Here is a 22,923-nt window from a genome sequence, read left to right on the forward strand (position 1 = left end):
AAAAATTCCCAGCCCCTAACCTAGTGCAAGTAGTCACCTGAAATTTTCCCAGTTTATATAAAAAACTTGGGCTTATAACTGGAACGAATTTGATTTGAATCGCCCTCAATGCCGAGTTTTTGCTGCATAATCAAAACCAGCAAAAAGTCAACTTTGTACACTGTAGTTGAAAAATTCCCATCCCCTAACCTAGTGCAAGTAGTCACCTGAAATTTCTACAAACTATAGCAAACCCCCGAATCTAATATGGCTCAAAATTCCATTTAAATGCTCCTCAATCCTGGCTTTTGCCGGCTCAAGTGCGTGTGCTACAAATTAATTTCAATTAACCTTCAATCGATAGTTTACCAGCTGCTCCTAATCAATCTAAGAAAGATATTCATCAACAGTTCTCTAAAATGTTTCAAATGTATGCAATCAGTGCACAAAGCGCATACATAGAGAGGGAATTCTGATGGATTAAGCGCAGACTAGAATCCTTTTAGCAATTACCTTTGATTGCAACAGGCGAAGAATCATGCCGCTGCGCGAGCCTTCTGAGTAATTGCTTATGCAAATATGAGACTCCATCGACGTGATTATTCGTAACTGTGTAGTTTTTTTAAGGGATTTAATTTTTCCACCCTGTACTCAAAAATGCTGTTCGTGAAGGCGGTAAAATCCTGAAGAAAACCATGCCAACCCCGCTGAGTTTTTTTTAATAAAAACTGCTAAAACGATGACAAAAAAACGCGGTTTTAAATCACATCAAAAGGCAGGTTTTTTCCACCATACTAAATATTCATAACTCACAGAGAAAGTTCCACGCTCCTTCGGGCTGGATTGTGGAGGTTTAAGCGAACTTCAGCCAACGATAACTAGGCCATCAATCTCCACTGCCTATCGAATAACCCACAACGAAAGAACTTAGTGCCTTGTGTAAGTAATGAAGGAAGTTGTGGAGAACATGAATTCGTGATGGGCTGATTATAAGCCACGATATTGTTTCATTATTCGGAAAAACCTCAATATTGTTTCGGATGAAAACGAAGTCGACAGCCGAATGAGGACAGTGAAAGCCGCCGAAGGAAAACATTGCGTTGCTTTTCGATGAGCAACTGGATAAAGGAAAAGCCGGGGCCAAGCCAGAGACCCCAATTTTCGAGAAAAATTGAAAGACACACTGTGCAGCTCTTTATTAGGGTCTTTATCCCGCTTACACATCAATACATTGGTTTGTCTGCTAAATACATATAAGCAATTTTGTTTTTATACTTTGGTCATTTTCAAGGAAGCTGTTTATTGCAGCGGGTGTTGAACTAAAAATATTTTTTGTATGGATTGGCGCAGTCGGTAGCAAAGAAAGACCATCATTGAACGCCTACTAAATTTGTATTGCTAACCCAGAGCAAGCAGCAACTTGCAATTCACACAGTCTACAGAAGACACCTGAGTGCAGAACATCTGAAAATTTTATTCGAATTGAGCCCAATGCTGATCTTTAGCGACTAGTTAATATTAACTGAAAATTCCATTTTTTAACAACTGCACGTTGCATTTCAAAAATTCGCTGCTTCTTATCCGGAGCATGAACCAACTTGCAATTTTCACAGTCCATAACAGACACGCAGCTCTAAAATCCTTGAAGGTGCGATTCGAATTGAAACACATTCTGATTTTTGGTGGCTTAATAAAGTTTGCCCCAAAAATGAGCGTTTTCACACAAGTGCACTTTCTGCGTGCAACATTCATAACTTCTAACATGGAACAGGGAGCAACCTGAAATTTATTCGATCTATAGAACAGACTTAAGTCTAAAAAATTGGAAAATTTGATTCTGCTTGCACCGAACCTTGATTGTTTTCTGTTGAATGTTGTTGAAAACAATGACAATTACAATTTACAAGACATTTGAATATCAAACTGCTCAACTCGCCTCATGAATTTTCTCATGGTTAAAGAATATTTCTGCGATTGTCTGCGTTTCATGAATCACTCTTTTCTGCTACTTTTTTCCACTGCCCAATTTTGCAAACAACTCCCTAAACAATTCAGGAAAAAACTGAATAAATTTGAAAAATGGCAATGAAGTTGCATGTTTTGGCTCAATTCCTGTTGGTTATTTTGAGCAAGCAAACGCAATTAAAGCGAGTCTCTGCATCAGAAATTAAATCAGCTCATGGATTTGCTAAGCCATCAGCCTAATCCGCTCTATGCGAGTATGGTGAGCAAAGATGCAGCCGGAGCTGGGATAAAGGGATGAAGCTGGGATTAGATGGAATAGATTCATTTTTATGCAGTTTGAATATGTACGAAGCGAAACTTTGCCAGTAAATTGTTGCAAATAGTTCGGAAAGTGAGCAGCCAGTCGTGGCGGCTGAGAAAGTGCAACGGGGTCGAACAAAATGAGTAATTTACTGAAACTTTATGCTCGATGAAGACTAGCATTAATCGTTCTAAACAGTTTCACTTTTGCGGAGAAATTTGCTCAAACATACAGTTTTCATAAATGGATCGCGGTCCGAGTGAAACTTCTATTGGCTCGATTCCAATCGCTCTCGATATTCGACATTCACAACCCGATTCAGCTGCTGTTATTGAAATCGACGAAATGGATATTATTATTGGTATATGCCATATTTAAATTCAATACAGATGTGCAGCCAATATATAGAGGCACCATGCTGGCAGCCTTGTGAAGAACAATCAATTCGATCAAATAGCTGTGCGCAAATCACGACAATGGAAGGCATCCAGAATAATACCGAGTAGATTTACAAGCATTTTCCATTGAAATTCTCCTACCGCCTCACCTTGTTTGAGTTTTTCCCTTGTCCATTCAACCATCACTTTGTCTATGCCAAACTGTGAAGAAAATTGCCATCATTTGCGTCTCTCCAGGGAGTCTGCCACGGTTGCTTTTTTCCTACTAATTCATTTTTAATTATCCCCATTATGCGAGTATTTTCACCGTTTTTCAGTCCAGAGAAGAATGTTTTTTCGCTTGATAAAATCATAATTCATGCATCATTTCCACTGCTTTTGCGACTAAACACTTAAATGTGAAATACGGTACTGGGAAAGCCGTTAATCTCATTTTATCTGATGAAGATTTCAATCCCTTGAGTGTTTGCAGTCGATGTATGTATGTTTTACTGGTTCCATTATTTAAGAGAGAGAGACTTTGGGGTTTCATTGTACTTTTTGACGTCACAATTATAAAGGAGGCAAAATCAGGATTCGCTTTATTCAGAATCAAACTTTCAGCAGTTTTAGATTTAAGTATATTTTATGGATTGAAAACATTTCAAGTTGCTGTCTGTTCTCCATTAGAAGTTATGATTTTCGCATGCAGACTTGAAAGCTGGATCCGCCGTTGCTCAATATATGACGAGTAAAATTTCGCTTCCTGGGTCAAAACTACTCTAATTTCCTCACTCATGTTGCAATGCCTGAATCGAATGTTCAATTCTCTATCCAACGATGCCAAAACGAATTCTGTGGCTCAAATGGTTCTTGAGAAACTTCGAAAAAAGCAGCGTCATGTTTGAGCCGATTTTGCAGCTGAAAAAATAACCCGCAAAGCAAAAACTTTTTGAAATCAAGACTTTTTTGAGAAGACTGCCAACATTTCCTTATAGATGGTTCACTTTCTAAAAAGACCATTTAGTTCTCTTGGGAATGATGTAAAATGAACGTTCGTGCTCATTTTGCTTTTGAGAAATGAGCAAAAACGGGGCGGAAAACATGAAATTGTGGCCTAATCTTGCACCAACCAAAGTGYCTGAWATTCAAATTTYYMTTCCTGGGTWAAAACTACTTGAATTTCCTCACTSRWRTSGCTGGTACTAAATKGARTGTTMAATTCTCTATYCMACGATGCCAAAACGARTTMTGTGGCTCAAATSGTTCTTGAGAAACTTCGAAAAAAGCAGCGGCATGTTTGAGCTGATTTTGCAACTCAAAAAGTAWCACRCAAATKAAAAACTTYTTGAAATCAAGCCTTTTTGGAAAAAACTGCCAACATTGCCTTATAGATGGTTCACTTTCTAAGAAGGCCATTTAGTTCTCTCGAGAATGATGCAAAATGAACGTTTGTGCTCATTTTGCTTTCGAGAAATGAGCAAAAACGGGACAGAAAACATGAAATTTCGGCCTAATCTTGCACCTAAGTGGCTGATATTCAAATTTCGCTTCCTGGGTCAAAACTACTTGAATTTCCTCATTCATGTCGTTATTGCCAAATGGAGTGTTCAATTATTACTATCCAACGATGCCAAAACGAATGCTGTGGCTCAGATGATTCTTGAGAAACTTCGAAAAAAGATATTAACTTTGCATTGAAGCGGTGAAGTTGTGCAAAATCCCCTGCCGAAGGCTAAAAATCAGGCCGCGAAACGTTGGTCTAAATAAAACAGTGTTTTTGTGCAGCACCCTTAGCTAACAAACCCACCATTCTTGTAGTTCCGTAATACCGTTAAAACTAGAAATGCATAACAAAGTGACACATGCATAAAGTTTGCCATTGTTATGGAAGCAGATGAGAAACCCACGGAATCCACGGTAAATTGCATGTTACAATAAATTTATATTGTGTGGTGGAAAAATTCCCTCGGAGCGATGGAGCTCCTTGCAAACTCTCCATGTTTTAAAAATCATCAGCATGTAACAAAACCGGGGCTCATTCACTCCGGCCTATGGCGGATAAGCTCGCATGAAAAACTTTATGAGCTTTTGACGTTTCAATAAATAATGAGAGAACTTGTTAAGAACTTCAGCAGGCTCATACAGGAAGAGTGAAATTACATTTTTAATGCGGCACACTGGTTAATCAATAATGGCTTGTTCTTGCTTATTCATGTTCATGCCATTTTTATGCCCGCTAAAGGTTAGTCAGCTTAATTTGTCAAGTTTGCATTACCGCAGGATTGGAGGTTTAATATTTTATTTACCGTTATTGAGCAAATTGCTAGTTTTAAGTGGCCGARGCAGGTTTTTTAGCAGAAAACTACTACTAGTGCTTGTAGGCTGTAATTAACCCGAATTCAGTTTCATTAATAYCTCCGTAGCAGGTCTGGTAAATATTCAAAAGTTCATCATCAGATCAACGTTCATGACGAGTCCAGGATAAATTTGCCGGTTCCTGCAAACTAATGATGTGGCCTTTTTCAAGCGACAGCAGGGAAGGCACGATTTCCTAATTTTCTTTTACGAGCCAACGGGAATCCGGACCGCATAAATTCAATACTTTGTGTTGGAAATGCAAAGCCGTTTGTTCTTGGGGATTATTCGGGCGAAATGGAGAAAGCGGAAAAAAATATCCGGAATATGAACAAACAAGTGTAATAAACAATCCAGCGTTAGAGTGTCTGATTAGGAAAAGTTCGGATGCAAATCGATTGTGCGCTTACACAACAGCGAGACCAGGGGGAATCTTTAACCATCTGTACGGAGTTTTGCAGAAAACTTTTTCCATTTGCCAGTTTATCTGTGGATTGTGGATAGTTTCCTAATGCCACCTTAAAGGAAAGTCAGTGAATGCGTCAGGAATATGGTAAATGCACTGTGGAGAACTTTGCCGGCAACAGATTGAACTTTCCGCCCGAATTTTGTTAGAAACTTTAAACTCTTTACCTGCATATGCATGGAATCAACGAAACCTCGTCAGTTAATTATGATCTAAATTGGACCTGATTTTCCAGTGATCTATGAATGCAGTTACATTAACCAAAAATCGCTGCATAAATGCGTCCAAATAGCCGGCATTAGCTGTTGGATGTTTAATTATCGATAACTAATGAATTGTTTACGTTTAATCAGCAAAATATAATGGGAATTTACTGCTAAATGAAGCAATGGTAATATTGGTCCAAAAATTACAGTTTATCAGTGTAATAAATGCAATCGCTACTTATACCGCTTAGCGGATCGTGTTTGCACGATAAGTAATTATTCGTTTGGTTACAGTTCGCTTATTTTTTTTTCAAATAATTACTACCGACTGCGCCAGTCGGAGTAACCCAACAATATTATTCTTCTAAAAGCTGGGCAATTTTGAAATTAGTTTCAGCTCTGGCTGCAAATTGGAAATTTTTTTCAGGCTCACTTTTGAACTCGTCCAGATATTTAGTGTCTAATTGGACTTCTTAGTCAACTTCCAACTCGCCCAAATTTAGGACGGATGCAGGCATTTAGGTGAAAGTTTTTCGGTTTTTCATAGAGATAATTCTTAGTCCATGCTTTGATTATGGAGTGGGACACTTTTAGGATCCTCCACATTTGCGGACATTCTTCAGTATTCATCATTCTCTGCCTCAACTTTAGACCTCGATAAACATTGAATCACTTATCGGATTCAGGTGACACTTTGCGAGTTTCTGCACTAAATATCCGACGATTTAATCCCGGAGTTACACACTTTTTTCTCAAGCTCTGCAATTATCGACTTAAATATTAGGTGCTTACATAGGGATAAACTCTGTGTGCGAGCTGAAAAAAGTGAGCCGAATGTTGGTATTTTGCATGTCCACTTAAATAATCATCCCCCCATGGGGTAATGCAATGAAAACAAAGTGGGTGATTTACGCAACAGCAGTTCGGTTTCAGGCACTATTTATTTAAAATTTCCATTTGCTCCAACTGAAATGTATTTGCATACAAAACAAATAAAAGCTGCTTACAAATAGGTTGCCGATATGCTAATGGATATGGAGACCTTCGGAAAATCTGCAGGATATTTACATAAGCAGTTCTTCGATATTGTTTTGCCTACGGAGACCGACATCCACTTCTTCCAGTCGGGAGTATTTTTCCTTGAGGGATTTTTGGAATCCATCCGAACCTTCAATTTTCTAGTGTCGGGGAACTTTTTGAAAAAATCAATTTGGTGCAGCTGTGTTTAGTTGCGCGTGTTCGGGGGAATTCGTGATTCGAAACCAGGCGGAAAAATTGAATAAATCTTGCATGACAATTCCCCATAATGAGTGCACATTTTTAATTCCTTGCCCCATTATTTCCGCATGTTTTTCAGCTTTATTACCCAAACAAGGACACTTTGGCCCAAGTTTCTAACTTTATTCGACTGGGTGAAATGAGGGTCACTTTCCATTGTGGCGTTTCTTTGTTCCATAATGGCGAAAAGTGACCATTAATATTTAGAGGGAAACTCACTTCCTGTTTCTACAATAGGGAAGTTTTTATTATTGTTCAATGTCTCAATGAATCATAAAATCCTATTAATAACAGCTGCCTTCGGAGCTTTTTCCATTATTCATTGGATGACCCTGGTGAGTTTTCCTTGCCGCCGTTTCGCCTGCAGGAGTGGTGTGTATCTTCAGAGGTAGTTTACTGAAAGCTTACACTGAACTGATGATATTATGGTCATTTTTCTGGTGCTTGTGTCAGGATTGGATCAAAGTGAAACCACTGGAAGTTCCACTTTCCAGCTGCACTTGTTTGTATAACGTCATTGTTTCAGATTGGAAATTACGACAATGTAAACTCCCCATTTCGTCACTTAGTCGTCCCTTTTCCTCGTAATGTAACACCGCATAATAATGCGTAACGCGACAGATCCCTAATTTACCTTTTGCCCCAAAGGTTTCAGGGTTGGCGTGTTCCAGCTTATGCGGGCGTCGCTCACTAATAAAGACTTTTGTTTGATTTCCCACATAAACTGTGCCGGATTGGATCTGATCCCTATTTGCCCTGCATTTGAATTATTTTTGTTAGATCTGAACTTTTAATCCAGAAAGAACACATCCAGTCGGGAAATCCGGCAGTTTCACATAATGATTGCTTAGGTCTGAAAGATTCTTAATTTTTTCAGATTCAGCAATGTTGACTGAGGTCTACCGGCATGTGCTGCTTTTGATATGGATTTTTCCGATTATATGGGCGAACTCTTCGGGATCACGTAAGTTGCAAACTTTACAGGTTTACCTGTTTTGGCAAATGTGAAACTTTCTGGAAAACCAATGATATATTTTGACGGGTTTCTAAGACAAACTGAAGTTATGCAAAGAAAAAAACTCAAAAAAAGTCGTGCTGATGTGTGGAAGAATTCCTCTGGTTTGAATCCACAATCCAACGCGTATTTGTCTTAATTTAGATGATCGGAACGCTGTTAGCTGTTTTGTTTTCGAAAATCATTCTCTTACTCGTGGGCGTTAGAACGCAAAAATTATCAATTTTTCTTGGAAAAACCCTTTTGTATTTAACAGTTAGTATAGAAATATTTTTCGTCAGTTTATCTCGCTCAAAACTTATTTATTTTAAGCGATGAAGGTGTCAAGTTCGAACGTAGCAACCGCGGGCTATCGGTCATGTAGCTGGAGTTCCATGTGTGCGAGTGAGAGAACCGATCCGCGCTACGTTCTGGAATGGAAGTTTTCGTGTATTTAATAAAAGTCGAATTATGGAAATTTCAAGGCTTTTGCATCTGTTCGGCGCATTTTCGACTTGGTCGCCGACATGAATTGACGAAATCTACTGAAACTGAGGAAATTGATTGATTTTCCCTTTCTGCAAATTGATATCACTTAATCTTACAATTTATTTAAGGACGTCTTTTAGTAAGTAGAAAATCTTAATGGAAACTTGGCGCTCTCCATTAATTAGGTGGCATTTAGATTTTTTCATTTCTTTCAAATAAAATAACGAAGTAACGCTCGAAAAAAATCTATTCAGCATTCTTCGTGACCGCATGCCATGTGGGCAAATTCTCCCTTTATCCATTCAGGGATAGGGCAGCTTTACAACTAGGATCTGTAACATTACCCTAATGAAGCCCGTATACTGTGGATATTAATTGATGACCAGGAAAGGCCGCTTTGGAATATAGATCGTGTTTGCACTTAATTGCCCTGAAACATATCGCGAACAGACACTGGGTCGTGATTGAGCAGCGATGCGAATTTTACGCCACTTTATCGGCTCTATTATTGTACAATTAGAATTTATTTAATTAGCCGCCGTTGGAGATTAGAATGGGGCACAACAGCACTAACCCGATTTGCTAATTTAAAGGGCGACGAGTCAAAGCCAAAAGTGAAATAACGGAATTCATTCGGATCTTTTGAATGATTGAAGCAAGGGAAACTGGATAGTCATTATTCGCGTGTCTCTGGTTCGAATGCAAAACCCTTGAACCGCATTAATGTAAATGCGTTCTCCACCTAACTACATAATTAAGTGCATACACTAGTGGCAAAGCTTACTTTGTCGTACATCAATTAATAACATTCTCAATGCGCCAGTTTCGTTACGGAGTATCGGCAAATTCACCGTGTGGAGGATATTGATTAGGTTTCGTTGTTTCGCCGGAATAAAGGCGATATTTCCATCAAGTGGATGCATTTCACTGATGCCACTGTGAGATGAGGTTTTGCATTGGCAAAGTTTCCCAGTAAAGCTCTTTGTTTCCAACAACTCCCGTCAATAGTGCACGTTGTTAGAAAGTTGCAAATTTCAACACCATTGATTAGTGTAGTGTGGCTGATATCAACAAAAATGCTTCAACTTTTCACATTTCCAAAGAGTTAAGTTAAAAATGCTAAACATTTCATTGAAATCACACCTAATCCTCATTATTGCCGACTTGGTAAGTGTCAGCTGAAAAYGAATGTTTCGCCACAAATGGACCTTTTGGCTGAAAAAAATYGTATCTTTTAATATGGCTCAGACTCCGRCTTGAAACTTTSTCAGTCTATAGAAGATATTTTGRTCTAAAACTGTTGAAAATTTCATTGAAATCGCACCTAWTCCTGATTTGGCCAACTKGGGAAGTGTTAGCTGAAARTGTACGTTTCGACAGAAATAGGCTTTATGGTTGAAAAAATCATAACTTTTAATCTGGCTGAAACCCCGACATGAAWCTTCTCSAATCTATAAWAGATGTTTCAGTCAAAAAATGGTGAAAATTTCATCGAAATCACACCGAATTATGATTTTTACGGAGTTGGTAAGTGTTCGATTAAAATGTACGTTTAGACAGAAATATGCCTTTTGGTCTAAAAAAATCATAACTTTTAATCTAACTGGAAAACTGACTTGGAACTTCCCCAATCTATAGAAGATATTTCAATCTAGAAATGCTGAAAATTTCGTTGAAATCACGTCCAATTCTGATTATTGCCGAGTTGGTAAATGTCGGCTGAAAATGAACGATTGGGCACAAATTGACCTTTTGGTTGAAAAAAACGATATCTTTTAATTTGGCTCAAACCCCGACTTGAAACTTTGTCAGTCTATAGAAGATATTTTGATCTAAAACTGTTGAAAATTTCATTGAAATCGCACCTATTCCTGATTTGGCCCACTGGGGAAGTGTTAGCTGAAAATGTACGTTTCGACATAAATACGCTTTATGGTTGAAAAAATCATAACTTTTAATCTGGCTGAAACCCCGACTTGAATCTTATCCAATCTATAAAAGATGTTTCAGTCTAAAAATGGTGAAAATTTCATCGAAATCACACCGAATTATGATTTTTACGGAGTTGGTAAGTGTTCGATTAAACTGTACGTTTAGAGAGAAATATATCTTTTGGTATAAAAAAATCATAACTTTTAATCTAACTGGAAAACCGACTTCGAACTTCCCCAATCTATAGAAGATATTTCAATCTAGTCTAAAAATGGTGAAAATTTCATCGAAATCACACCGAATTATGATTTTTACGGAGTGTTCGAATAAAATGTACGTTTAGACAGAAATATGTCTTTTGGAATAAAAAAATCAAAACTTTTAATCTAGCTGAAACACCGACTTGGAACTTCCCCAATCTATAGAAGATATTTCAGTCTAGAAATGCTGAAAATTTCGTTGAAATCACACCTAATCCTAATTATTGCCGAGTTGGTAAGGGTCGGCTGAAAATGAACGTTTCGGCTCAAATGGACCTTTTGGTTGGAAAAAACGATATATTTTAATCTGGCTCAAACTTCGACTTGAAACTTTGCCGGTCTATAGAAGATATTTTGATCTAAAACCGTTGAAAATTTCATTAAAATCGCACCTATTCCTGATTTGGCCCACTGGGGAAGTGTTAGCTGAAAATGTACGTTTCGACAGAAATACGCTTTATAGTTGAAAAAAATCATAACTCTTAATCTGGCTGAAACCCCGACTTGAAACTTCTCCAGCCTATAGAAGATGTATCAGCCTAAAAATGCTGAAAATTTCAGTGAAATCACACCAAATCTTAATTTTCACCGACTTGGTAAGTGTTAGCTGAAAATGAACGTTTCGGCACAAAGGGAAAAATTCATAACTTTTAATCTGGCTGAAAGCCCGACTTKAAACTCTGAAGGTGCAAGCCCCTARGAATGCGAAACGYCAGRAAAAAAATATTTTCCACAACAAGCTACAGGCCAACAAACCTATCAGCTGCTGCAATCGTTTGAAGAATGTGATGTAAATTTGAACTTTTCTGTTTGAAACTTCCGAGTTTTTTGTGAGCCCAAGAATTTATTCAAAAACTCACCAGTTTGAGGTGCAGGTCTGCAGGAAAATGTTTCCTATTAAGCTGCTCAAGGCATTTTTGCATCTCGCTTTCAAGTGCCGAGCACAATTAAGACATGGCAATTACCTAAGAAAGCTCAACTCCTTGTTATTCGCGCTCATCCATACATCAACTTGGCGTAATTAGGCTAATACTTTACACAAGCACGACCCCAACCTGCTGAAAGAAAAGGGCATTTGTTTGCCTGCAGTTTTAATGCATCCACTTACACCGCCGCGTCTAAAGAGCATTAATTAATTTAAAATTCCTATTAATTGAATTGAGTCAATGGCGATTCGGACACAAATAACAACTCCCCAACTCTCCCAGTCGGATTGGTAATTAACTAAATTTCCAGCCGAAGCAAGCATGTGTAAAACAACAATAGCCGTTTGCCTGCTAAACAATGAGTGGAGTGTATGGGCTCGATCCTTTACAGTAACATATTCAATTTCCAAGTCACTCTATCGAAAATGCGAATAATTGGCGTGGGTTTCGGCCCTTTGAGTTCGAATTCAATTTATTTGGCCTTATTAATGCACTTTAAATCACATATTTAGATCAGATAAACATCTTGAAATTAACACTGCTAACTGGCGCAATCCCTCCGTTTGAATACCAAACATTAAATAGACCAGTAATACAAATGTAAATCTCTCATTTATCAGAGTTTTTCATTAACACATTCCTTTGCCTTTTGCATAAGCTCGCGCACCAACTGGCGCTAATTAAAATAATATTTTATTAAAGCGCCCTTAACGGCACCGAAACGATGGTTTAAAGCCCTTTGTAGTTCCTCTTAGAGCAGTATACCGAATTCATAATTAAGCTCATTTGGAAATTCCATATTTGTACTTCTTTAACCGTTTTATCCGCCTGGTTCCCTTCTGCTTTCATTTTTTTTCATGCTGTTTGCTCGGGTGCCAAATTAGGTTTTACTGGGCTTTTGGGAAAAGCTTTGCTCTGCGGCATTTTATAGGGTGGGTTTGGTTTTCTGTTAAATGTTAAATAAAATGGAAAAGTTTCCGACTTTTCCGGATAACTAGACACGATTTGGGAAAATTGTCGAAAAGTCCCTGATTATGACCGAAAATTAAAACTTGGTCCACTTAGAGAAGAGATATTTTCGAACAAAATACATCCAAAATGGACTTTCGAACTTCTCAAGTTAATTTCAAACTTGCAATATTTTTCTTAATTGTCTATATTTGTGGAATCTGCTCTGATTTAATCAGATTAAAATTTTGAAGTAATAAAAATTCCATAATTCGAACTTTATAAAAAATGCCCGATATTTCCATTCCGGAACGTAGCGCGCATCGATTCTCTCGCTCGCACACATGGAAGCCTAGCGACCGTCCGGCGGCCCGCGTATTGCTACGTTCGAACTTGGTACCTTCAGCGCTTGAAATAAATCCGTTTTGAGCGAGACCAATTTAGGGAAAATATTTTTAGACTAATTTTGAGTCCCTGTTAAATCCCAAAAAGCGTTTTCTTCCAAGTCATTGAAACTATTAAATAATTGATAGTTTTTGCGTTAGAGGAATATAATTACATATGTTTACATATAATGTTTACATATAATGCAAACATGCGACACGTTCCGATCACTTAAAATAAGGCAAATTATTAGTTCTCCTGGCTTCAGCCTACCGGAATTCTTCCACACATCAGCATGATTTTTTTATTTTACCAATTTAAGCCAAATTAACGCAATATTTGGCTGCCAAACGCCCAGTTTATCCCTCAACATTCGCTCGCTTTGTACTCCGTCCGCTATCTAATATTGGCAAATTATTTTCGGGTGCATTATTCCCATTTTCAAAATAATTACGATTTTATTACGACCAATGGCAGAGCGATAAATCTTCAGCCTCATATTTCTCTAAGCCTGCGAGATAAATCGGTTTGAATTTTCCTGGCTTGAAAATGGGCCAAACTATGATTCATCTTCTACTTAATGTTAGATGCATTTGCTGCTAAACTATGTGGATGTTCAGATTGCGGTTTTAATTTTCTTCGGACTCGTTTCCTTTGAATTTTCTTGCAGTTTAACGATAGTTTCTTCATTTGCTAGATTATTTTTACTTTTTTCGGATCAATCCACTTAGCTTATGCTTGAGATAAAGTGTTCGAAAACATGGTTTTTTCTGGCCAAAAGTGCATACTTAATGAACAAAGTGTCCCCCAGCGTTGTTTTTCGTTGGTCTTGTGTGTATCCCGGAAATTATTCCATTAAAACTTTTTGCCGTAGGAAAAGGAGCAATTTTAATTTAAAATTAACTTAAATTCGAAGTTCCTCCTTGCTTCCCCATAACGAATCGCCATCATGGGAATTAAAGCTGCCAGGTTCCGAATAAATATCCACATACTTTCCCAGAGCCTAATGCCAGACGGAAACCCATTTCAAACAATTTGGAATTTTAGCTGGAAATGAATTATCCGCAGGGTCGATAACTTCGCTGGCTTGCCGCTTATTTTTCCTAATTTATTTACATTAGGAACACCCTAATTGCGGTCCGGAATTAAATGGGTTTCAAATTTGGTGTTTCGTCGGGATTTCCACATGGAAGCCAATGCAGTCGCACGTACGCATATCCAATCAAAGCGGTCTTAGAGCTTCAATATCCGGATTTGGAGCACAATTTCCTATCGAAGAGTTGGGTTGGCCTGTAGTATTCCGTGTAAGTGCGTCATGATCGAAATAATCTACAAACAAAAAAGTCGTATTTCTTCGGGAAGTTTGCGTGACATGACGATAATCTGCCAGGAAATAACCGCGGGACGCAGAGGTGCCTGGGACACTATCTCTGTCCGGTATTCGGGACACGGTAACTCCCTCGGGACCCATAGACGAAAGGGACGATAATTAATTCACACCAATGGGTCTGGTTTGCCAGCTTCGGCTACCGAGTTCATAGAGGTGCTTGGGAAAACGCTTAAATTTTCCTTTATTGACTGCACAACTCCATTAGGAACTGAACCTCATCATGAGTCTGATCAGTCTTGAGTTCAAAGGTTTTGCTCAGATTTATCTTGATACGGAACATTTAAACGAGCTGAAAAAGTTTTTTCCGGACAATATTTACAGAGCAAAATGCGACAAAGACCGTTGTTCCAACTGAAGAGAAAGAAAATGATGGCGACTTTGAAGCTGGAAAGGAAGCACTCTTGGAGGAACATGCTACACCCACAAAACACGAAGCTGATGTGGATTTTGCCGCTATTTCGCTTAAAAATGCATGCAAAGCCGAGGCAGTGGAAGGAACGGAAAATGAAGGAGCAAAAGATCTGCATGCAGAAAACCTTCAAGCCCAAAAACGTCTATAAAAGCAGACGATAACGAAATGAGAGAAGCGTGATCGAAAGATGAAGTTGGGTAAAACCCCAGAACACAGTGTTTTTTTGTGGGGAATCTACATTTTCTGTCCTTCCTACAAAGTCCCACTTGAGCACAAGGCTTATGACTTTGTGTTCAACAGTTGCTTAAACTATAGAAGGTGACCACCCAGTGTTTGAAAATAATCGCCATAAAAGCCCAGATTCGTTCCAGGCAAGTCAATAACGCCAGTTTAAATAACTTTTTCCAGCTAGTTTATGAGCCCTTACTAACTTAACACGTTTCAGTATATAAAATTTTATTCTCCGCGGATGTGGTTACCCACTCGGAGTCCGGACCTAATTTAATATTACGATTTACGAAAGGCAAACTCAGACCTTTCCTTGGCTTCGACTCGAAGTTATTGACTGGCTGGATAACAAATGGTTCTAATCGAAACCAAAGCGTTAAATTATTCGGCTGCTTCTCTTTTGCCACGTTTGCTCACTGTTTACCAGCAGGTTTGCTCTTCTCAGTGTGTTTTAATTCTGGATAATTTAATTCCGGCAAAATTCCGCATTATGTTCAATGAATTCAATGCGAACACTCTGGGCTTTGGTTTGGTTTAACTTTTCATGAAGCATATCAAATAAGTTCGGTTATTTTTCTTGAAATTTTCCTGCGAATGGCGACTCAGTTTATGTTAATGTGCTTTCATATAGACATTTTTGGGCCTCAAGTCATCCATTCCGATTCCGGACGCAATTTAGGGCGACGATTTATGAATCTCTCAAACCCCACAGTTTTCAACTTTTCTCCTTAATGTTCTGTCCATTGTTATCGCTGCTAGTTTTATTATATTATTATCGTGCTTTTTTGATGTCCCAATCAGCGGATATTGTAGGAAATTTCACTCGATTGCCGTATAAATCACTTAAGCAATTTCTTAAGTAATGAACCGGAAGTAATAACAGGTTTTCATTATGTTAAAGTAATCTGGCACGCCAACTTCCAGCGGCAGGAGGACGTTTTTTATGTTGATTTTATGGACTGGATGGAAACTCTTCTACGTTCCTTTACTTGTTGCTTTTTCATATAAAGTCTTGTATTTCTGAGGTGCATTTTACGATGCCCCAGTTTCCGCATGGTGGCAACTATTCACCACTTTCAAAGAGTTTAATTTGAAAGCGAGTCAATGTGGTTTCACGTCTCGTCCATCGGGACGTTTTGTGGCAAAAATATCCACTTGGCCAGCGGAAACTAGACGTCAAAGGAAAAACCTCTTACTTCCCAATAAGGCAATAAAGGGCCAGTAATTACATTAGCTGGTGTTTTTAAAGGAAAACTTTCAAGCAGCGGAAACTGGGGGAAAACTTGCAACTTGTTTCAGCTGCAAAGTCATGCAGTTAACGGCTTTTTTTATTAGGTTCTGAGCAATTTCTTAAATAATCATGCTGACAAATTGAGCCTACAGTCGTTCGGGTATTATTTTATTCTTCCGCCGCGATCCGGAAGTTCAAAAGCRGCCTGCAGAACGTCATTCAAAGTCAGGCCCGAACAGTACAAAGGAAAAACAAGCAGCTCTTTTCCCATGGTAATTCAGTTATGCCTCGCTGGTCCAGACACGGATTAAAGCCACGGAACTTTGGAAAAGTCCCTGTTAACGAGTGTAAAAGCAGTTGCTGCAGCTGCATGTTAATTTTCAATTTTACCAGCGAACTTTTCGCCTTTAATGAGTTTATTAAGTTGCGCGATTAATTAAAGAATATGTTTGGGCACATGCCGCATCATGTGGTAGAACGGTGGAGCTTCTTGTGTCCTTATCGGGCCGCAGGGCAATTTTTCACTGTAAGCTGTTCAATCCTTAAAAATGCCGTTTTCTCGCTTGGCATTCCAGGCTTATATGCATCTAGAGACCGCTTATGGCATTTTTACGTGCAGATTTAAGATAATATGTGAGTTCAGTCAGATTTTAGTCGCTGGATGGATGCGAGACGTTTTCGAAATTCGGAAGTAGCAGCCAACGGTCCCAAAGCGCCAGCAAGTGAATCAGTTGACTGAGATCAGGCGCATTTGAATCAAAAAGTGTCTAAAACACAATAATGAGAAGGAGAAAAAACTTGGAAGATTGAAATCAGGGTAGTCAAACAACAACAACGTAAACTCAAGCTCAAAGATGCTAAATCGGCAGCAGCTAAAGAAGAAAACACACAATGCGATAAGAAAACAAAGCAAAGGAACGGCCGTGAAAAAACATCAAATTCCAATCGATTAATAATCAGTAAAGTTCAGTTAAGGACGGTGACGCACTTAAGCAAATCATCCAGCTTTAGCCGGGCTTATTTGCGCATCTAAAGCACCAAATCAGTTAATCTCGACCGAAAAGACCCTACCTATTCCACTCATTAGTTTTCCGTAAGTTCCATTCGATTAAAAATTAATGTCGGTGAAATAAGCCGCTTTCCAGCTGGATGTCGAATACGGTCCGAAACCGCAACGAATGGCACTTTGGGGACAGTGAGGTTTTTTAAGTGCTTCGTAGCGCAAAGATATATCCAGAGGATTTATAGATGCTTCGTGCTTTTCTAATGTACCCGCCGGATTTACGGGATAACGGCTGGAACAATACAGATTCGATGTGCAAAGGTTTATGATCGGTCTTTTGGCCCAATCGCCACTGGAAACACCAATAAGCAGCGGAGTTATTCTGGCACGAAGAACCGCCACTGGCCGAATAAAAGTGAATATTTCGAAAATCCTGGAAGCTTAGAGGAAACATAACTAACACCAGGATTAGCTGGTGGTTTCGAGACGCCGGCCACAATAACTGTGAACACAATGGGTGTTCTATTGCAGAGAAAGTGAGTTTTATKGCAAATACCAACCGAGGAAATTGGACACATTTTAATTCCTTTTAGAAAGTAGTCGATTTTAAACCAGTTCCATGTTCCATTAACTTCGACTGCCTRGAAGATAAGCTTTGATCCCAAACTTCCGCTTTATGCGGCCTCAAGATGTACCATTTCATTTAAGTGGTATTCGGTTCCTGTTTCCGGAGTTACAGCCTTATTTTCCTCGCTTTAATTTAAAACCACAAAGAACCGAAGATCGATCTATGCGCCTGCATCACCTTTAGAGAATTGGGATGGTTTGAAATTTAAATGTGCCGGGAGATGGATTTTAAAGCACGCGTTTACTGTTTCCGGAAGGAGAAATGGAGATTTTGGGGGCTGGCAAACCAGTGATAGTTTTTTATAATTAGTAAAGGTTGCTTGCGTTTCGGCTTTTGTTGTCTGTTTAGCTTGATTTCATCCTTCCACTGTTTTTGGCGCTTGGACTTTTCAAGATTATTCATGTGTTTAAAAGCTGTAGAGGTTCGACTTTAATTTTTCTCACTGGCAACGGGGGGCCGCACGAAAAAATGTCAAGAGACCTTTTCTCTTCCCAATTGGTCATGAAACTGGCAACTTGTTTTAGTTTGGAAAAATTCCAGGGCTTATCACTTTTTTCCTCTCTAAAACTCGCCGGTTTTAAGCACTTGCAACTCGAATTTCCCAAAGAAGCGACATTATTTTTTTACTCGAAAGCGGAGCGTCGCCCCAAAAATATCTAGAAACATTTTCCCTTCCCAATTGACCATAAAACTATAAACTTGTTTTAGTTTTAAAACATTCCGGGGCTTATCACTTTTTTCTTCACTAAGACTCGCCGGTTTTACGCACTTGCAACTCGAATTTCGCAATGAAGCGACATTATTTTTTTACTCGAAAGCGGGGCGTCGCACAAAAAATATCTGGAGACTTTTTCTCTTCCCAAATGACCATAAAACTATAAACTTGTTTTAGTTTAGAAAAATTTCGGGGCTTATCACTTTTTTCCTCACTAAAACTCGCCGGTTTTACGCACTTGCAACTCGAATTTCGCAATGGAGCGACAATATTTTTTTACTCGAAAGCGGGGCGTCGCCCAAAAAATATCTGGAGACATTTTCTCTTTCCAATTGACCATAAAACTAGAAACTTGTTTTAGTTTAGAAAAATTCCGGGGTTTATCACTTTTTTCCTCACTAAAACTCGCCGATTTTACGCACTTGCAACTCGATTTTCGCAATGAAGCGACATTATTTTTTTACTCGAAAGCGGGGCGTGGCACAAAAAATATCTAGAGACTTTTTCTCTTCCCAAGTGACCATAAAACTAGAAACTTGTTTCAGTTTAGAAAAAGTCCGGGGTTTATCACTTTTTTCCTCACTAAAACTCGCCGGTTTTACGCACTTGCAACTCGAATTTCGCAATGAAGCGACATTCTTTTTTTACTCGAAAGCGAGGTGTCGCCCAAAAAATATCTAGAGACATTTTCTCATCCCAATTGACCATAAAACTAGAAATTTGTTTCAGTTTAGAAAAAGTCCGAGGCTTATCACTTTTTTCCTCACTAAAACTCGCCGGTTTTACGCACTTGCAACTTGAATTTCGCAATGAAGCGACATTATTTTTTTACTCGAAAGCGGGGCGTCGCCCAAAAAATATCTAGAGACATTTTCTCATCCCAATTGACCATAAAGCTAGAAATTTGTTTCAATTTAGAAAAAGTCCGACGCTTATCACTTTTTTCCTCACTCAAACTCGCCGGTTTATTTGAATTTCGCAATGAAGCGAAATTATTTTTTTACTCGAAAGCGGGGCTTTGCACAAAAAATATCTAGAGACATTTTCCCTTTCCAATTGACCATAAAACTAGAAACTTAGTTTAGTTTAGAAAAATTCCGGGGCTGATCACCTTTTTTTTTCACTGAAACCAGCCGGTTGATATTAATATGTTTTGCGCACTTGGCAGCTCGAATACTGCAACGGTTCGACTTTTATTTTTTTACGCCAAAACGGGGCCTCGCACAAAAATTTATCAAGAGACCTTTTCTCTTGCCAGCTGACCAAGCAATTGTAAATTCATTTTTATTTCTAAAAAAATCGGCAACTTATTAGTGTTTCTTGATTATTTTGATTACTTTGGTTTGTCTTGCTTCTCCTTCTACAGTTTGCGTTGTAACATTGAACTTTTGCCCGATTTTGAGTGGGAAAATGTGGAAAATTTATCGACCATGGTGTTAGAAAGGAGCAAAATTTGCCTAAGCACGCAACATTGCTTGCGTGCGTTTTGATCACCGAATATCGAATCCCTTTGGCCCGCTTTCAATAAAAAGCAAAGTTTGAGTGGGTCACACAAAAAGGTCCCAATATCTCAACCAGCCATCGACTAAACTATTCGCACTAATCTGAAAATCGAGATTGGGAAATCTAATAGCTTTTATGAGAAACGAAGGAAATATCCGTCAATAATTACTTATCGCCAGCAGGATAAAGTGGGACAGTAACTTTCCAGGACTCGACGCTGAATTATCGTCCGTTCTTTTATTCGCGCCGAAATGCATAGAAATACAATTTTCCTTAAGTGCCATTCTGTGCCTTGACGGTTCTTGCTTCCAGGGCTGCAGCTTTATTTAAAACCACTGGCAGCGGAAGGATTTAAATTTAAAAACCGGAACTTGGATTCCAGCTCCTGCAGTCTCTCAATCGGGGCTTTAGGCGAGATTAATTTGTTCGCCTCCAAGCTGAAACTTTGCCGGAATTAGACAAACCACATCTGGATTTATATGGAAAAGCCCCGCTATCGGACGCTTCTTTCAGATCAAATCGGGCAACAACTATCAAAAATGTCCACTAACTAACCAACCGGCTGAAGCAGAACTTTTTAAATCCTTTAAGGAAGTAATTGGATGAAGTTCTATAGTTCCAAAGTCGGGAGAAGCATCGCCGCTTTTCAAAGTAGCTCGCGATTTATAGATGAATATTTCAATACTTTGCAACTTAATGGTCCGCATTCGCAGTTCGACTTCCTGGGATATTTTATTCCTCTCTGAAAAGTGGATCCATTATCGGTTCTCTCAACTTAGTTTCAGGACAATGAATAACTGAGAACGTCGTCCAGGCCAAAGACTCTCAGGAACTCATTTAGCGTTAATCGCCCCAGTAATTCAATATGGCCAGTTGCAAGGTAAATAAGGTAGCATGACTGCAACTGCAATCCATGCAACCTCAGGGCTTTTAATATTTTATTATGTGAAACTAAAGCTCGAAAATGTCACGAATATTCCATTCCAGGTGATTTTGCCCAGCCGTAAAATGCCATTGCGGAAAACTGGACACGCGTAAAGGGGGGAATTTATTGGGGCTTTAGCGGCTGGTACTGGCATTGTTTTGCGCGTTCAAAACACTTTCGACACCAAACAATGCAATAATAGTCGTTTACGGCCTGCGAGCTTTGCAATTGAAAAAACTACTCGCGTGCAAATTCAGGAAAGTTTATTGGAAAAATGCGCCAAATGGAGCACTGCATTCTGGAAAACACAACTACAATTTGCACTTTATCCTCCATTAGAAACTGCTTAGCGTCGGCCAACCGACTCCCCCAAATCCTCATGTTGTAATAATTTAAGCTGGGCGAGCCGTAAAAGCTCCAGTCCATAATAATTCATGCATGGATCTTCAAGTTTCCAAACGAGAGTCTTCAAGGATAATTTATCTCGGCAACTCTCTAAGCCATTTTCAATTGGCTTCCCATTTCATTGTTCAGCTGCAGTTAGCAGATCCAGTTTAAAAGTTTGTTTTCCTCTTTGACTGCGACGTTTGCTTTCTATCACTGCAGCTAGTCGACGTTATTTACCCCTATTAAACAGCGAAGCTTCAAAGGCAAGTTGTCGAATCAGAATAAATTCGAGAAATGCCGTGCTTCCAGCTGTGGTTTCTTCAAATTAGCACGCAGAAGAGAGTTTAAAATCACGTTTTTATAACGAACATTTGGCAGCGTGTGTGAAAACTTTTCAAGTTCCACAGAAGGCGGATTAATCGTATGTTTGCTCTGTTTGAACTGAAATGGTTGCTCAAATGGCTCTATTTTCCAGAAAGAGGAGATATCCCCAAATTGTCTCACGCAAACGCTTATTGATAACAAGACCCTATTAGCTCTGTCGCTTTGTCGAAACGGATGATCGATGGCCCAAGAGGAGTTTCTTATGATCCATCCGGTCCCTATACAAATAGTTGCAAACGAAATAAAGTTCTGAAAATAGCCGAAACCCAATATCCTGAACGAGCCGGAATGTGATTTATTGCTGCTGGCTGTGTCAGTAGAAAAACGTTTCTTCCGATAATTATGCAAACCTGATTTCCTGGATATTTAAGCGGACTAAAATCCGCATGTCCTTTGCGGCTGGTGGCTGTGGATGCAAGCGAAACGTCTGAGCGGTTTGCCTGCGCAAACCGTTTGCAATGATTAAGGACATTAGTTAATTTGCGCGAAAAAAGGTTCGTTTTGTAAATGAGCCATTTCGGAAACAACTGGCGGACCTTTTTAAAGTCTAAATATTAATCTACCGGAGAAACGGGAAAGACATTAAATCAAGCCGCAAGTAATTAATTTTATTACTTTTCATAAATTTTTCGCCCATGCAAATAGCCCATTTGCGTAGGGGGGAAAATTCATTCTGCGAGATAGCATTACTAAGTGGCGGTCACTTCATCATTGGCTAATGGGCCGATATAATTTCTTATGGCAAAAACCACGTGAAATATGAGCGGATTATGTCGTGAAAGCCCCACTAAATTTGCCACGGATCCTGCAGGAAGACTAGTTCGGTGAAGGTAAAAAATGCCATTTTTGGTGCTGAAAATATCGATGACAAAAACATGAAACCAGTGGAATAATGATATTTCCACTGGTTTGGGCACAAATAAGACGTTTTCGACTAGGAAATTTTCCAAATCTTCATTAAAAATTCCTGTTTTGCAAACTGAGAGGCTGAGAAAGTTGAAACTTTTAGCCCAAGCCGAGCATAAGTGTGTCTTTACCGCCTGTGACTTGCGCTTTTATTAAAAGTGCTAATGATTTTTCAAAATTTGTCTAATTTATTGGCGGTTTTTGAGTTGGAAATCTGCAATCTCTTGGATAAAAATTCCTAGTTTTTAAACGAAGATGTTAAGAAAGTTGGAACTTTTAGCCCAAACAGAGCCTAAGTGTGGTTTTACGTCTTGTGAGTTGCGCTTTCTAGAGAGCTTTAATAATTTT

General features: G+C 38.9%; 1 protein-coding gene across 1 annotated transcript in view; it reads left to right on the plus strand.

Annotated features, from left to right (window-relative positions):
* Nucleotides 1-22,923, plus strand: part of LOC109544138 (neuronal growth regulator 1) — a 76,043-nt gene that overhangs the window by 11,525 nt on the left and 41,595 nt on the right. Inside the window, exon 2 of the mRNA XM_048662055.1 lies at nucleotides 7,808-7,894. Within this exon, the coding sequence (XP_048518012.1) occupies nucleotides 7,816-7,894 (79 nt within the window). The 5' untranslated portion in view covers nucleotides 7,808-7,815. The remainder of the gene's footprint in view (nucleotides 1-7,807; nucleotides 7,895-22,923) is intronic.

Source organism: Dendroctonus ponderosae, unplaced genomic scaffold, assembly GCF_020466585.1.
Source record: "Dendroctonus ponderosae isolate FM_Combo_2020 unplaced genomic scaffold, Dpon_F_20191213v2 Dpon_F_20191213_10, whole genome shotgun sequence".
In the NCBI taxonomy this organism is placed as follows: domain Eukaryota; kingdom Metazoa; phylum Arthropoda; class Insecta; order Coleoptera; family Curculionidae; genus Dendroctonus; species Dendroctonus ponderosae.